At 38.4% G+C, this 15,534-nt stretch overlaps 1 protein-coding gene across 2 annotated transcripts in view; it reads left to right on the top strand.

Annotated features, from left to right (window-relative positions):
- porb (P450 (cytochrome) oxidoreductase b) overlaps positions 1-15,534 on the top strand; it is a 29,983-nt gene that overhangs the window by 10,878 nt on the left and 3,571 nt on the right. For both annotated transcript variants that reach the window (XM_034314806.2, XM_053227514.1), the window contains 11 exons: positions 6,378-6,426; positions 7,406-7,534; positions 7,671-7,820; positions 10,283-10,407; positions 10,576-10,665; positions 11,216-11,314; positions 11,509-11,625; positions 12,006-12,124; positions 13,007-13,188; positions 13,771-13,920; positions 13,998-14,265. In XM_034314806.2, coding sequence (XP_034170697.1) covers positions 6,378-6,426; positions 7,406-7,534; positions 7,671-7,820; positions 10,283-10,407; positions 10,576-10,665; positions 11,216-11,314; positions 11,509-11,625; positions 12,006-12,124; positions 13,007-13,188; positions 13,771-13,920; positions 13,998-14,265 — 1,478 coding nt within the window. The remainder of the gene's footprint in view (positions 1-6,377; positions 6,427-7,405; positions 7,535-7,670; positions 7,821-10,282; positions 10,408-10,575; positions 10,666-11,215; positions 11,315-11,508; positions 11,626-12,005; positions 12,125-13,006; positions 13,189-13,770; positions 13,921-13,997; positions 14,266-15,534) is intronic.

The following is a 15,534-nucleotide window of genomic DNA, read 5'->3' as shown; positions in this document are numbered from 1 at the left end:
CAGCTTATCTTTCAAAAATCAACCACCGAGAAAAAACACAGTATGAACCATGGCAAGAAGTGTCTGAGTTTGTACAGGAAACCCCGAATCATTTACAGATTTGTCATGGCACTGAGTTAATACTACACTCAGATGTGTTAGCAGTGAGGCAGACGATACACAAATGAGGGTGTACTTTTTTGTTTCTTCTCCAAACTGCATCCAGTTTCAGTTTAATTCACAATGAGCATGTCTTGATGATGCACACATCCTGCAGGCAGCAACAAGCCTCCTAAAAGTTGAAAAGGTGAAAATGGTGAAAAAACGTACTGAGTTGTCCACTGTTGTCTGTGGGCTCATGTCTCATTAAACTCCGTTATAATTCTTCTGGGTTGTAGCCACAAAAATGTGACCTACATTCCCCTCCGAAAGTATTGTTATGGCAAGGCTAATTCTTTTTTTGGCTGTACACTGAAAACATTTGGGTTTGAGATCTTGGGTTTGAATATGAGATAACAGATCAGAATTTCAGCTTTCATTTCCTGATATTTACATCTAGATGTGTTAAACAACTTGGAACATGGCAATTTATTAGGTGAGTAAATGCCAATTTTTAGGTGAGCAAAAGTATTGGAGCAAACTTTCTTAAGTAAATAACACTTAAGATTTGGTAGCGAGTGCCTTGCTTGTAATAACTGCATCAAGCCGGTGACCCACTGACATCACCAAACTGTTGGTCAGTGGGGTTTGGGTCTGGTGATCATTCTCTGCTCTCAAACTCAAATGTCTTCAGTGTACAGCAAAAATGAAAGAATTGGCCTTGCCGTGCCAATACTTTCAGAGGAGACTGTATATAATATGGTTAAGCTGTCAATGCAAGTGTTTGAGAGCTGGCTGCATAACGTTATTGCCTTACCATTTAAGCATCATAGCAACTTGTTCCAACTTTTTGTCAGTGTTGTTTGAGGTATACAGTCACTATTAAATCTTCCAGAGGGCCTAAACCTTCATACTCATGCTGTATTACTTGTGCGTAATCCTAGACCACTGAGTACATACAAAAAGCCACATAGACGTAAGCAGCAGTAAGGATCACACTTGGCTCTAGAGTGACCGTTTTTTCCTCTCTTTTTCTTTCTCCTTCGATTCAGCAAAGGTTTTTAAGTAAATCAAAAGCCTGTATTCTCTTGGGCTTTCCCAAAATAGAATAAGAAAACTATGAACTGGGATAATTTATTCCATGTCCTCCCACCCCCCATACAGTTTCCATTCATGTTACCGAATTGTGCTTGTGAAGTCTGTGTTAAGTCTGGTCTAGGCCCCCACTCGTTTTCTTGTGTCTCAGAACCTCGTTTGAGTGTTCCCTGGAGAGCGCGAGAGGAAAGGCCAGCCAGCACTTTTGCCAAAGGTGGAAAGTTGAGCAGAGAGACAAGCGCTCCATTCTGTTCTCCCTCGTTCTGTTTTTTTTCTCCCTCCTTTCTCTGAGCAGACCATCTCTAATTTGCTCTCACTGCGTTCCTGAATGGCGCGGGGCCTGGCTTGTCGCGAGAGACTCCTTTTATGACTGATGGGGTTGCTATGGCAGTCCATGTCGTCCAATAGGGGGACAGCTAATGTGAGCGAGGGCTGGGCCTGGAAGCCTGGGGCATTCAGTCATTCTTCCTGTCGCAAAAAAAGCAGTAACATTGTCTTACAACTGTTGCCAGGGTTACAGAAATGTAGGCTTCGTGCTTTTTTTTGGTTTTGAGCGCCTCATTCCATGCAAAACAGAAGGCAAGAGCTGGCTTGATTTTGAGTTTCAGTGTTAGAGTGCAGCTCTTGTTATTTGAGATTTCATTAAGCAGTCTAGGTTTCTTTCCCGGCATTACAGCCATTGTGGTTGCCAGATGTTGCGCACACGTGCATGTGTGTGCGTGAGTATGGAAAACACAGAGCCTGCTCCTTCCTGCTCCGGCTCCTTTTCCTTCAGCTTCTTCAGTGACGCAGGAAATGAGCACTGAGCACTAACTCGCTTCCTCCATGGCTGTTAAGATTGTGGAGCTCTTTTTTTGTCAAATGCCTCGGCTAGTCTTTATTTCTGGATTTTATTCATGACATCATCTCCGTTGTGGAATACTGGGATAACTCCTTTGAGAGCATATTCTCGCCTGACTTTTTTGGATCCTCCACTGGAAAAATCCAAGCTCAGATTGCAGCTGCCATGCCAGTGTTATCCATCTCCTATCTTCAGGATTCAGCTTCGGTGTCTTTTAGTTCTTCTGCATACTTTTAGTAGAAATTTTCTTTTATCATTCTCTCTGTCAGCATGAGGAAACTGACAAACCCATCAAATGTCAGCTTTTATCTTGGGAAACTTTAGTTCCTTTTTGAGTTGTTGTTATTGCTGGGGTTTCTTGTGTGGAGTTATTGTGGCACTGTGAGACTATGGGTTGCATATTTAGCTTACCTGAGGAACGACTGGCCGCTGCTAACAGGTGGGTAATAAACCTGGAATCTTCTATGAAAGTAGATTGAGAATAAAAGAGCTGGTTAATAAACCCTTGTCGAGTCAGGACGCATATATTTTTCCGCTTTTCTTGCAAAAAAAAGTCAAGCACATGGTTTGAAGTTGCTGTTTCTCTGTGGATTTTTAACATTAGAGTTTTTTTTTGTTTTTTTTTTTTTTTTTTTTTTTTTTTTGCGCTTGCATAAACTGCACAATACTCTTTAGACTTCACAGTGGAAATAATCCAAAGTTAATAGGAAACTAGGCCTGAACTGGTATGCAAAGCCACTATGCTGCTCTTCATCCTGTTCTGTCAGTTTGAATAAGAGGAGGGATTGAATACAAAAGCATAGCTTTGTTTCTCCTAGCTTTTATTTTCATGGTTAAATGGTCATCAGGTGGTTTTCCGTTTTGTGGGTTTCACTTCTGATGGAACTGTGGCTAGCTATCTGTAGTATCTGTTTAATGTCTAAACCCAAATTTGGCCATGAACGGACTGATAGTTTATCCATTATACCTTTTTTCTGTATTTGATCGTTGATCAAAGAATCAAAGAATGGGAGGAGAACTTTTTACTGACTAATTATTCTAAAAAGATCAATTTTATTATTAGAATTACAGTTGAGTGTAAACCACTGGCTTCTGTGTAGTAAGTTGAACAAATAATTTTGTTTTACGGTTTCTCTGCAAAAACGTATTTCTTCTTTATTTAAAGGTGCGTTTCTGTTCAAATCCTCTTACCACATTGCTTAAATACCTTATCATTTATAGCATGTTCAAAGGTTCACATTCAGAGCTGGTGAAGGGTATTTAAAGATATAAACAGTAATGACTGTAATCCAAAAAAAATATAAACACATTAAACTGTTATCAAGGAGTGGAAGAAAGTACAGAAAAGTCTGCCAGAGCATTCACAAAAATCCAAAACAGCCAGCAGATGTGAGAAATTCTTCAAAAGCCTACACTGAGCACTTAACTTCAAGAGACAGAACTTGCCATTAAACCAGCTGTGATTTGGAACAAGATTGTTTGATCTGATGAGACGAACGTTTGGCTATTTTATCATAACAGGCAAAAGCATGTGTGCCTAAATGTGGTGGCTGTCTGTTGTTTTTGGGGTGTGTGTGTGTGTGTGTGTGTTCAACAAGCACTGGGGTTCTCCAGAAAGCAAGTGATGGCATGAACGCAGTTCAAAATTAACAGACGTCTTACAGTTAATCAAGAAGTTACAAATGAAGTGTATGTGGATCCTGCAACAAGACAGTGATTCGAACCGTAAGACAAAGCCGACAGAAAACGTTAAAAAAAAAAATGAACTTTTTGCCATAGCCTTTCCAGTCTCCAGATTATAGGAAATCTCTGAGATAATTTGAAGAAGGCTGTGCGTGAAAAGGCCAAGCAATCTGGTAGCTAGAGTTAGAAAGAATATTTCAGTGAAAGATGGGCGAATATTAACACTGAGAGGATCCAGTAGTGGGAGGTTTTTATGAAAGGAAACACTGGACATACAATTTATTAGGGAATATTTATATTACTTACAGGCAGGGTGTGCAAACTTTTGAACTGATCTCATCGTAATAATTTGATTTTGACCCTTGTTATGACTTTTTTGATAGTGAAGAAACTTTTTTAACAACGTGAATTTAATGCTTTTGTGGTTAAAAATTATCCCCTTGTTTTTCTCGTTTTATTATCTAAAAGTGTAGGGGATACAAACTTTTGCACTCAGCTGTATGTTCTGTATAAAAATATAATGTATAAATATAATCCAAAAATTATAATATAATCTAACAGTTTACATCTAACTATTTATCTAACTATTTAAATCCATGTGCAACAGTGAGTAATTAGTGATTTACAGGCAAAAAATAAGCCACGTATTTCTATATTTCTTTACGTATTCTTTATTTATTTTCTTTCGCAGCACTTTCTGTGAAATCTGGAGAATTTTTTTTGTTCAGCAATATTTTTCAGCGTTCAGCATTAAACCTTTTTTCAGCTTGCGAAATTAATAATTCCTGATTTATCATTGATGTCTTGGTTGGTTACCAATGAGCGTTTAGTGATTTGAGTGTTTAGTGTTAATAACAAATGTTAACGTAGCCCAAAATATAGCTGTGTGATGAATCCTAGCTTAGCGGTCTTGTACTAAAACTTAATGATAACTTCACGATTAATTTCAGTGACAAGTTCAAAGGTCATGAGACCGGTGTTAGTGTCATTGTGTAAAGTGGCATGAAATTAAATGTGCACCTGTTTCCTTAGTCTTTGTGTGTGTGTTTCAATACTAGGAAATGGCTGCCCAAAAGACTGTAACAAATGAGGTATAATATTAGATACATTACCTACATTTATGCCACAGCACTTTTGAATTCTTGTTTCGGATTGGACCGAAGGTCTGGAGTTATTTTCTGTAACAGCAGCTCTGACAATAGTGCCAGGTGTAAGGTTCATATCAATGTGCTGATTCGAATACATTGTCGTTCCTACAGTAACAACTTACACGGGGACTTGTATAAATATTCGCATTGACAAATAACTGTAGAAAAAGAATAAAACACTTCAGGAGATGATGTTATAGGAGAATGATCAGCTTCAGGTTTCGTATCATGACCCATCACGCCACCCTATTGTTGATTATTTTCCTACAACAGCATACAGTGAAACAAGCTGACGTTTAGTAGCTCATAGTCAGGCTCTTAATGGAGCACAGAAAACTAAAATATTCCACATAGCCAAAAATCATAATGTTTAAAGCTCACTACACTGTAGTAATTGCTCATTTTGGTTTAAAAGCTCTTTTCGTGACCGTTAAGTTCCCACTGTTACTTGTGTTCTCACCATTATCCAGCATACTTGAACTTCTTTGTTATGTCTGACATTTGACTGAACTGTAAATAGTAAAATAAAACCAGACTGCTGATAAATGTAAAGACGTCCATAGTGCCGTCCTTCATACCTCATTCAGCTAGATGTTTGCCTAAATAGACTGATTTGTGTTTAACCCTTACCGCTGAAGACTGTTGAAAACTGGCTAACTGTCCCTAATGTTGTGGTGTCAAGATAGAATTTAGATGTAGCATGACTGTGTGCTTTCAGCCTTTTCTTTCTCTTCATTTTGGTTATACATGTTTAAATGTACCTAGCAGCTCTGTATTTATTTATCTGTACGTATAGCCGAAATTCGAAGATGAAATGAATCTGAAAGCCTTTGGGAAGTTTTTTTTGTCATTTTATGGTGTGTACCATTTTTTATATATATGTGTATATATATATATATATATATATATATATATATATATATATATATATATATATATATATATATTAGTAAATGTAAACAAGTGGGTATCAATTTCTTTTGACCTTTTTCTACTATTTTCAGTCTTTAAAATTGTGAAAGTTTTTTTTTTTTTCTATGAGTTTTGCAGATATAACAATAATAATATAAAAGTATTATTAAACTCATTTTTCAATGCCACACTACTGCTTTGCTGGCAGTTTGTTAGCAAACTTGTATAGTGTGATATATATTGTGTATCATAGAAATGTCTTCAGATATGGTGATGTAATATTTTTGTCATTTCACCCACTCCTAATAATACCGTATACGGTAAGAGTTTACTACATGGTTTATTGGTTTAGTAGCCTGTAATGAGGTGACCTGAAGTTGTTAGTGCTGAGAAAGAGACTGAATAACTTTCCCAATTTCCAGAGAAATGGCACTTTTTTTGTCAGTCTTTTGACTGTTACAGTGTATCAGTGGGTTTCCTTGGTATTTAATGGGTTTCATTCAGCTGATTCTTTTGTTATTAGTATATATGTATATGTATATGCCATGCTATTTATTTTATATATGCAGTGCTGTTTGTAATCCCTGTGTATCTTTACCATTTCCAATTTCTTCTTGTAGACCAGCGGCTGCCAGGGAAACCAGTTTCATTGAAAAAATGAAGAAAACAGTAAGTATATGTCCTCTATATATTTCTCTTTAGCATTTAATATTTACGCTGGTTTAGTGTCAAGTCCACAAAGGGAAAAGTGCATAGTGTCTTGCGTGTCATGTAGCTATGTTCGCTCTGATATTATATCTGAAAAGTTCATTTACAGCTCATGGAGACACTACAAACACAAATAAATAGCAGTGTTGTATTAGAAAAAGGATCAGGATGGACAAATAACGCTTGTATTAGCTAACCCACGGGGCAAGTAAAGCTCCAGTGTGCTGCCCAGTCCCATATTTTGGTTGCCCAGAAACGTAAGGCTGAAAGGCGTAGGTGGAAGTTATTTTGACTCACTTATATGGCAATACAAATATTTAATAATATATCATTTTATTAATAATAATAATGATAGTAGTAAGCGCGCACCAAATTGTCTTTCAGCTGAGGCATTTGTTTACGGCTTACGGCCACGCACAGACAGACGGGCTCATCCTCCGTTTAAACAGTGGCATTTCTTATAATTGAGTGATTTTGTTTTATTTGTCTTTCAGTTTCCGTAGTGTTTTCACATACCTGTGTTCCTGATTCTAAACAGATCGTCAGTCATCTGTGCATGCTAATTAATTTGCCTAGTAAAAAGCGTAGTACCGTCAGCCAGATCATGTTCAGTCGACGTGTGTGGTGTAGCAAGCAATGGGATTCGGAAACTTGCTATAGTTACAGCATAAAGCGTGAAGCGTGTTATGTTTAAGCACATACAAAATGAAAAAGTAGGTTTATTTTCTTTCACCAGGCAACTACAAATAAAAAACTAATCCCTGGACAAGAAATCTGCTTGTCTAGGGTGCATGAGCTACTGATTTGATGATCAGTGCCTCCCTTGATGACGTATAATGTTCTAGGCTTAAAAATGTTGAATATTGTATTTTCAGTTTCTTACTGTCCTTATTAAGTGAACCAGGTTGGAGTGACTGTTTTTTTGCCCGATGATCACCAGGGCAAGAACATAGTGGTGTTCTACGGGTCACAAACTGGCACTGCTGAAGAATTTGCCAACAGGCTCTCTAAAGATGCCCACCGTTATGGCATGAAGGGCATGGCAGCAGATCCAGAGGAATATGATATGGTAAGGTCACAGTGACCAGGGATGAGTATTTTAATACTGCTATAGCTCATTAAAAAAAAAATTATATTTTTACACAATTTCTCACTTAGTGCAGTATACTTAGAAGCTGTCTTTCCTCTCTCTTTCTCTCTTCCAGAATGAACTTTCTCGCTTAAAAGAAATCAAAAACTCTTTGGCCATCTTTTGCATGGCCACATACGGAGAAGGAGACCCTACAGATAACGCCCAGGACTTCTATGACTTACTACAGGAGGGAGATCTTGACCTGGACGGAGTTAATTTCACGGTAAGTTCCTCAGACGGATTTCTCTTTTGTCTCTTTTTCTGTGGTTTCACAGAGTGCGAGATCTTTTGTTTCCTTACGGTTTGTTTGACTGTTAAATCTCTCTCGATAGCCCGTGTCTCACACTGTTGTGTCAGTTGTTAAGCCCACAATTCATACCCTTTTGGGGGAAAAAAAAAAATTAGGATATGGCTAGCCATTACTCAGTGACCTTCAGTAAAATATTGATTGCTGAAACACAGGAACATGAGACACAGAGTAAGCGTACTTGGGTCACTCCAATGTTGAGTCACACTGTTCTGACTTGGACAAGCTGAGAGAAAATAACACTCTGTTGCGCATAACACTCTTATGCAACTGCACAAAATGTAAACTAAGCACAAAATGTGGATGAGAATTGAGCAAAGATGGGAAGTTCGTAACATCTTGTAGTGATTTTAAGTCAGTTTCATAAGCTGACAGGAAACCACGTACTGCACGTAGCATTTTACTATGGAAAATATGGGCAAAATTGGGTGACTAAGCAGATTTTGTTTCTGAGGAAGAGCTAGGTGACTAAGCAGAATTACTGTCTGAGGAACTAGAATGAGTGTGGTGTATTAAACAAACCTTTTTTTGCCTCTAGTGACTTTGCAAATGTAGAAAAGTGTAAGCTTCTAGTGACTTTGCAAATGTACAAATATGTAAGTCAGCACAATGGCAAAAGCTTCCTTGTCATGAGACACCATAATGTGCGAACGGGAAGGTGGATGTAGCACCATTGCTCAGCACTGGCTCACTGCCCAGTGACCCAGTCGTTCTTTGAGCATTAATGCCGGCGCTGTCTACAAAGGTTACAGTGAGTCGCAAACAGGAACACAGTAATAAAACAGCAGCTGTTGCTTTGTCCATGTGTTTCATTTTGCTTTGAGACAGCTCGGCATTGCACGCCAGATTAAAGATGAACTAGAATGCATTAGCATCCGGAGATGAGCAGCGCTCATTGAAGTCCGATTACAAAGGGTTTTGCCCGGGTGTCTGACACGCTCGCCTTGCTTTGCTCAACTTAAAACAGTCCTTGAACTGGAATGACAGTCCTCTGAACAATCCTCTCTGCTCCTCCCCTGTGTGCTCAAGCCTTTATTTGCTTTAGCTGGAAAAAGAAAATGAATTATACTTAATTGGAGTACATGGAATCCATGAAACCAGTCACTATTTTCCTGTTTAACGGATCACTGTTTAATGTTTAGAGATTTTCAGGCTGATGGCGGTTCTCATACTATTATATTACAGACATACTATTACTACATAAATACTATTTTCAAGTATGATTTGTATATAAACAGCTCATTAAAAAAAAAACCAGTTTATGCATTAGTTTCACCCTTGCTTCAGTGGATAATCTCACATGGATCCTGCAGAATTGTAGCTAAGACATGCTGCTGTAATCATAAAGACTGCCTTTCCAGAACTCATTCCAGGACTCTTATTCACAATATGCTCATAGCAAACACCCTTTCAAACCACTTAGTACTATTTGTCTTTACAGTAAACAATTGTAGAAGAGTTATAATGTATAATCACACTATTCGGTGTCACCCAGAAGAGGATGGGTTCCCTTTTGAGTCTGGTTCCTCTCAAGGTTTCTTCCTTCTTTCGTCTCAGTGAATTGGTTCTTGCGACTGTCGCTTCTGGCTTGTCCAATAGGGATCTGAATCTACATCTGTTTTGTGAAATGACAAATTAATTTTCATAATTGAAGTGAAAGCCAGGAGCATTAAACAGTGTGTTCATTTATTTACTGATATTGACTTTGCTTTGGTTTTGTGACTTTGCTTTGTTTTCTTGTTAAACACCTTTTAAAATACCATCAAAAAACATTGTTGTGCTAAAGTAGTATTTTTAACTTCTTAAGCCGGTTTTATACTGTGCAGTTTCAGTGAGTTTTTTTTATGATTGTCACTTGTCACACTGTAGGAGATGATCCCAATAAAGTCTTGGCTGAATTTTATAACAGAGTGTAAGATAACGTCTTCTCTGTGTCAGATCATACTATTAAGATCCTCTAACGGTAGACTTAAATGATTCATCTGATGCTTACATCATCAATCAGAACGATCCGGACGCATAAAATGAAACATTCTTTAAAGTGAGCTTGAGGTGATAAGAATATTTTCCCCATCCATTAGCATGTTTTGTTTACTTTTTACAATTGCCACTAACGCATTTGTAAGTGTCTCATGAATTTTGCATAAACCTATGCTGTCCTCCTATTGCTGGCTTTTAGACGAGCATCATAGCAATGGTCACACACTTTTTTTTTTTTTTTTGGTCAAATTTTGTTGTGCAAAAAACTCGTACAGTGTAAAGCCGGCTTTAAAAAGAGTCTCCTTGTGAGTCTAGTGTGAAGATTTCAGAAGGTGTACATGACAATATAAGCAAAAAGACAATTCCAAATATTGAACATTGACATTTTCTCTCTAAAGGTGTTTGCACTTGGAAATAAAACATATGAGCATTACAACGCCATGGGCAAGTACGTGGACAAGAGGTTAGCCGAGCTCGGTGCCCAGAGAATCTTTGACCTTGGCATGGGAGACGACGACAGCAAGTGAGTCAGAAACTGTTAAATATCGATCTGTCATGTGCTGGATCTCACCTTCATGAGACTTTTTTAATTTAAAAAGCCACCCAGACGTGATCTAACCACCTAACCGTAAGAGTTTTCCGTCCTGCAGTGCCTGTGTCTCTGAAATGCATTTTTGATTTTCCCCCACAGCCTTGAGGAGGACTTTGTGTCATGGAGAGAGCAGTTCTGGCCAGCTGTGTGTGAACACTTCGGAGTCGAGCCTACTGGCGAAGAGTCCAGGTACTTTCTCATGACTGCAGTCATGATTTTGTCTTCTTTTTGAATTTTTTTTTTTTTTTTTTTACTGTCCAGTTATCTCACTATTTCTTTTGGGTTACTGATGTGATATGGGGAAGGGGCGGGGTTTCCAGGGTGTCAGTTAATATCAGACAGTTCATCGTCTGTCTATCATTCCAGATTCATATGTTGTTTGGCTCATCTGCTGTTTTTCATTGGAGGGGGAAAAAGACTGCTTATTGAGTGATAACTTGTTCTAGGTTACTCCAATGTAAAAAAAAAAAAAAAAAAAAAAAAAAAAAAAAAAAAGCAAAGCATAAAGTTTGGCAGGTATCATACAGTCATTCAAATATTTATCTTTGCCCCCTGCAATTCCTTCCAACAGTCCCTGTTACAGACAAAAGATTTTGTTGAGGAGTTTTTGTTTTCATTAGGGAATGGGACGTGGGATGTAAAATTGCATTTGCTATACAATTTATTGCCTGCAAAATATACTTGTAGACCGAGAAACTCACATCTCACATGCACACTTTTCCTTTTCTTTACCTCGTAGCATCCGTCAGTATGAGCTGAAGATCCACGAGGACTTGAACATGAATAAGATCTACACCGGTGAACTGGGACGCTTGAAGAGCTTTGAGAACCAGAAACCGTACGTAATACGTCATCACTCTGCTTGTGTGGGTTTTTTTTTTTATGTGTGTGTTCTGTGCCACTACAACAGGCCAGACACATGCAGCATTGTAAGTCTGTGATGCACTGCGTCATTCAGAGAGCACTTTGTCTCACCAGACACTAATCTGAGTCTTTTAAACTCAGATTATTTTAATTTATTTTCTTCTACAGGCCATTTGATGCTAAGAACCCCTTCCTTGCTCCCGTCACTGTTAACCGCAAACTCAACAAAGGAGGTGACCGACACTTGATGCATTTGGAGCTGGACATCACAGGGTCTAAGATCAGGTATCTGAGTGGATGTTGCTTCTTTAATTATTATCAGGGAACAGTTTTTCTAGACTTTGCTGCACTTACTGTGTAGTAATTATACATATATGAGATAAAGAGCCTAGTTTTAGACACCACGGGTAATAATTATGTGTCTATGTTGGCTTAATGTTAAAGTTTTATTATACACCTTTGTTATATATTGTGATGTAATAACATAGAACAAAGCTATAGTGTAAAACTAACACTTTTTAATTAACTCATAAGTTCAAAACGATAAGGCCGGAATAGACTTTGAATAACTTACAGCTAATCCTGTTGACGTTACACAATGAATCTTTATGTGCACTTAATTAAAATCGAGATTAAGCCAGAGCAATTGCTGTTTGTGTAACCAGGTATGAGTCAGGAGACCACGTGGCTGTGTATCCCACCAATGACTCCAGCATTGTAAACAGACTGGGAGAAGTCCTCGGCGTAGACCTTGATACCATTATCTCACTGAACAACCTTGATGGTACGACCCTGTCCTTGAGAAGCGTGACTCATTTGTCTGTGTAAATGTCTCTGAGCTGTTTTATTGACCGTGGTGCTTCATTCAGAAAATGTTTAGCCCGTTTCGCTGATCCTTGGCCGCTTTGATTAATGGACTCTTGGCAGCTTTTGTGCTTTTATAATGCAGCTAATTTTGAAAAAAATTAAAAAGAATAAAACAAAGTGGGTGTTTCATGGACAGAATATATTTAGTAGGAAGTACAAAAGAAACTCTTAAATACAGTAATTAAAATAAAGACAGAAGAGGATAGAATAAATAAAGCGTTACACTAATTAAATATATAAAATACTGATGGTATTGGTGAATAATTATTATTTATTTAGAAACCTAAAGATGTGAATGTTTTTAAAGCCTTTGAATTCTTAATAATGAAATTTTAAAACCACTGAATTCATAGCATAGGAGTATATTATTTTTGTAAGAGCCACACATATGTATTTGTTTTGAATTAGTGTCCTTGAAATTCAAGGTTCAATTTCATTCTCTAGAGTATCACATTGTAAAATTCACTTTTTTTTAAAAGAAAAATCTGAAAAGTTTTTCAATTATTGAATTATTGAATTTTTTTTTTTGAATATTTTGAATTCGTTCATGTTTAAATTTCACTATTAAGAGTTTTTAACATTCAGATCTTTAGGTGGGTTTTTATTTTTTCTTTCATAAATATTAAGGTGACACATGTTTCAGGTTTGTGGAGCCTGGAAACAAAACGTGAACTAAAATACATACCATCGTTTGCTTCTGATAGTTTTTCTTTTTGTTTGTTTGTTTGTTTTTTTTCTGTGTGAAATCAGCACAGTTACGGAGTGATTTTTTTTTCCTGCTTTTTTTTCCCTTTTTCAGAGGAGTCCAATAAGAAACACCCATTCCCATGCCCCACCACGTACCGCACAGCTCTAACACACTACCTGGACATCACCAACCCGCCACGCACCAACGTTCTCTATGAGCTCGCCCAGTATGCCTCCGACCCCAAAGACCAGGAGAACATGCGCAAGATGGCGTCCTCTTCACCTGAGGGCAAGGTATGTTTTTACATTGTGGTCACCTAAAGTGCCCTTTATTGCCCACCAACCTGTTGAACTTGAACCAATTGTAACTGTTAGGCTTAATTCAAAGCTAAACATGACATTACATTACAACTTAAAACTTATACTTGGTTGTTAGTAGGTGAAAGCCCACCATAAGAAGTTCATTAACATGACTGTTCAAGTTTAGTGATGAGAAAACCTTGTGGGAAAAGAAAATCTCACAGTGAAACACATGAATGTAATGTGACGTGTATATATAAAATGCTGGGACAGGTAATAAGCTATGAATTTAGCTAGCACCATAAAATGGTGGGACAAGCTAGGATTAAGCTATAAAGTTAGCTCGGTTTATAGCAGCAGTAGCAAATGCGAAAGGTTTATTATATTACAGCTATAATTCATAATTTCATTAAGACCCGATTAGGAGTGACCAGTTATTTAAAGCTCTGCACTTAATGCCCTTTCTAGTTTTGCCTGCATCCAAAGAGAGGTTGTGTCTCACTTCAGTCATAAAAAAAAAATCAATACATCAGTTCTTAGTTGATGCATTATTCACATTTGCCTTTTCTTTATCAGTCACTGTACCAGAGCTGGGTCTTGGACGCAAGTCGGAATATTTTGGCCATCCTGGAAGACCTGCCATCCCTGCGGCCACCCATCGACCACCTGTGTGAGCTTCTGCCCCGCCTGCAGGCTCGTTATTACTCCATTGCATCCTCCTCCAAGGTGCCTCTCTACAGCCTCTATCTCCTTTTGTTTATGTTGTAATGTGTGTGTTGCTAAACAGCGCCCTCTTGTGACAGGTTCACCCCAACAGTATCCACATCTGCGCCGTGGTGGTTGAGTACAAGACTAAGACGAACCGCATCAACAAGGGTGTCGCTACCAACTGGCTTAAGGCCAAATTGCCTACTGACAACGGGCACAAGGCCACCGTGCCTATGTACATCCGCAAATCCCAATTCCGTCTGCCCTTCAAGGCCAGCAACCCGGTCATCATGATTGGTCCCGGCACAGGCATCGCACCATTCATGGGCTTCATTCAGGAGCGCTCCTGGCTGAAAGAGCAAGGTAGACACTGCAGCTGCTCCACGGCTCTTCAAACAGCATTAAAAATCAGACACAATATTATGCATTACTTTATGTACAGTTCCCTCCCAAAGTATTGGAACGGCAAAGCCAATTCTTTTGTTTTTGCTATACAATGAAGACATTTAGGTTTGAGATCAAAAGATGAATGAGACTATAGATCAGAATTTCAGCTTTCATTTCCTGATATTTACATCTCGATGTGTTAAACAACTTAGAACATGGCACCTTCAGTGGCACCCAATTTTTAGGTGAGCAAAAGTATTGGAACAAAGAGTCTTAAACTAATAACCGTTAATATTTGGTTGCATGTTCCTTGCTTTCAGTAACTGCATCAATCCCACTAACATCATCAAACTGTTGCATTCTTATTTTGTGATGCTTTTCCTGGCTTGTACTGTAGCTTCTCAGTTGTTGTTTGTTTTGGGGGGGGGGTTCTCCCTTCAGTCTCTTCTTCAGGATGTGAAATGCATGCTCAATTGGGTTAAGGTCTGGTGATTGACTTGGCCAGTCTAAAACCACTTCCACTTTTTCCCCCCTGATGAAGTCCTTTGTTGTGTTGGCAACATGTGGGTCATTGTCTTGCTGCATGATGAAGTTCCTCCCATAGATAGGATGCATTTCTCTGGCAGTTGGTAGACAGAGTGTTTCTGTAGATTTCCGAACTTATTCTGCTGCTACCATTATGAGTTACATCAACAACAATGTTTGCATCTTGTGGTATGGCCTCTCTATTGCTGCTCTCTAAGTCTTCTTCAAACGGTAGATTGTGATACTTTCATCCCTGCCCTGTGGAGGGTGCTGATGATGTCACTGACGTTTTTTCTTCACAGCTCTCCCAATTTTTCTGTCAGCTGCTGTTGTTTTCCTTGGCTGACCTGTTTGATGTCCGGTTGTTAGTATACTAGTGGTTTCTTTCTTTTTCAGGTCATTCCAATTTGTTGTTTCAGCTATGCCCAATGCTTGTGCAATGGATCCCTCTTTTCCCCTCCTCTTTTCTCAGCTTTGAAATGGCTTGCTTTTCTATCCCATAGATAGCTCTCTGGTCGTCATGGTTTATCCATTTTAACAACAAATGCAGTCTTCATAGGTGAAACCCAGGGCTCCAACCAGACATTCTGAGCTATTAATTATTTAAACAATCAATCTAACAGGACACACCTGGGCAACAAAAGCAACACCTGTCAGTCGCATGTTCCAATATTTTTGATCACCGAAAAGAAAAAATAGGTGGGTTCAAACAAAAGGCAC

Source organism: Pangasianodon hypophthalmus, chromosome 21 (genome assembly GCF_027358585.1).
Source record: "Pangasianodon hypophthalmus isolate fPanHyp1 chromosome 21, fPanHyp1.pri, whole genome shotgun sequence".
NCBI lineage: Eukaryota > Metazoa > Chordata > Actinopteri > Siluriformes > Pangasiidae > Pangasianodon > Pangasianodon hypophthalmus.
Note: the sequence above shows the minus strand (reverse complement) of the source record. Positions and strands in the feature narration are given on the sequence as shown.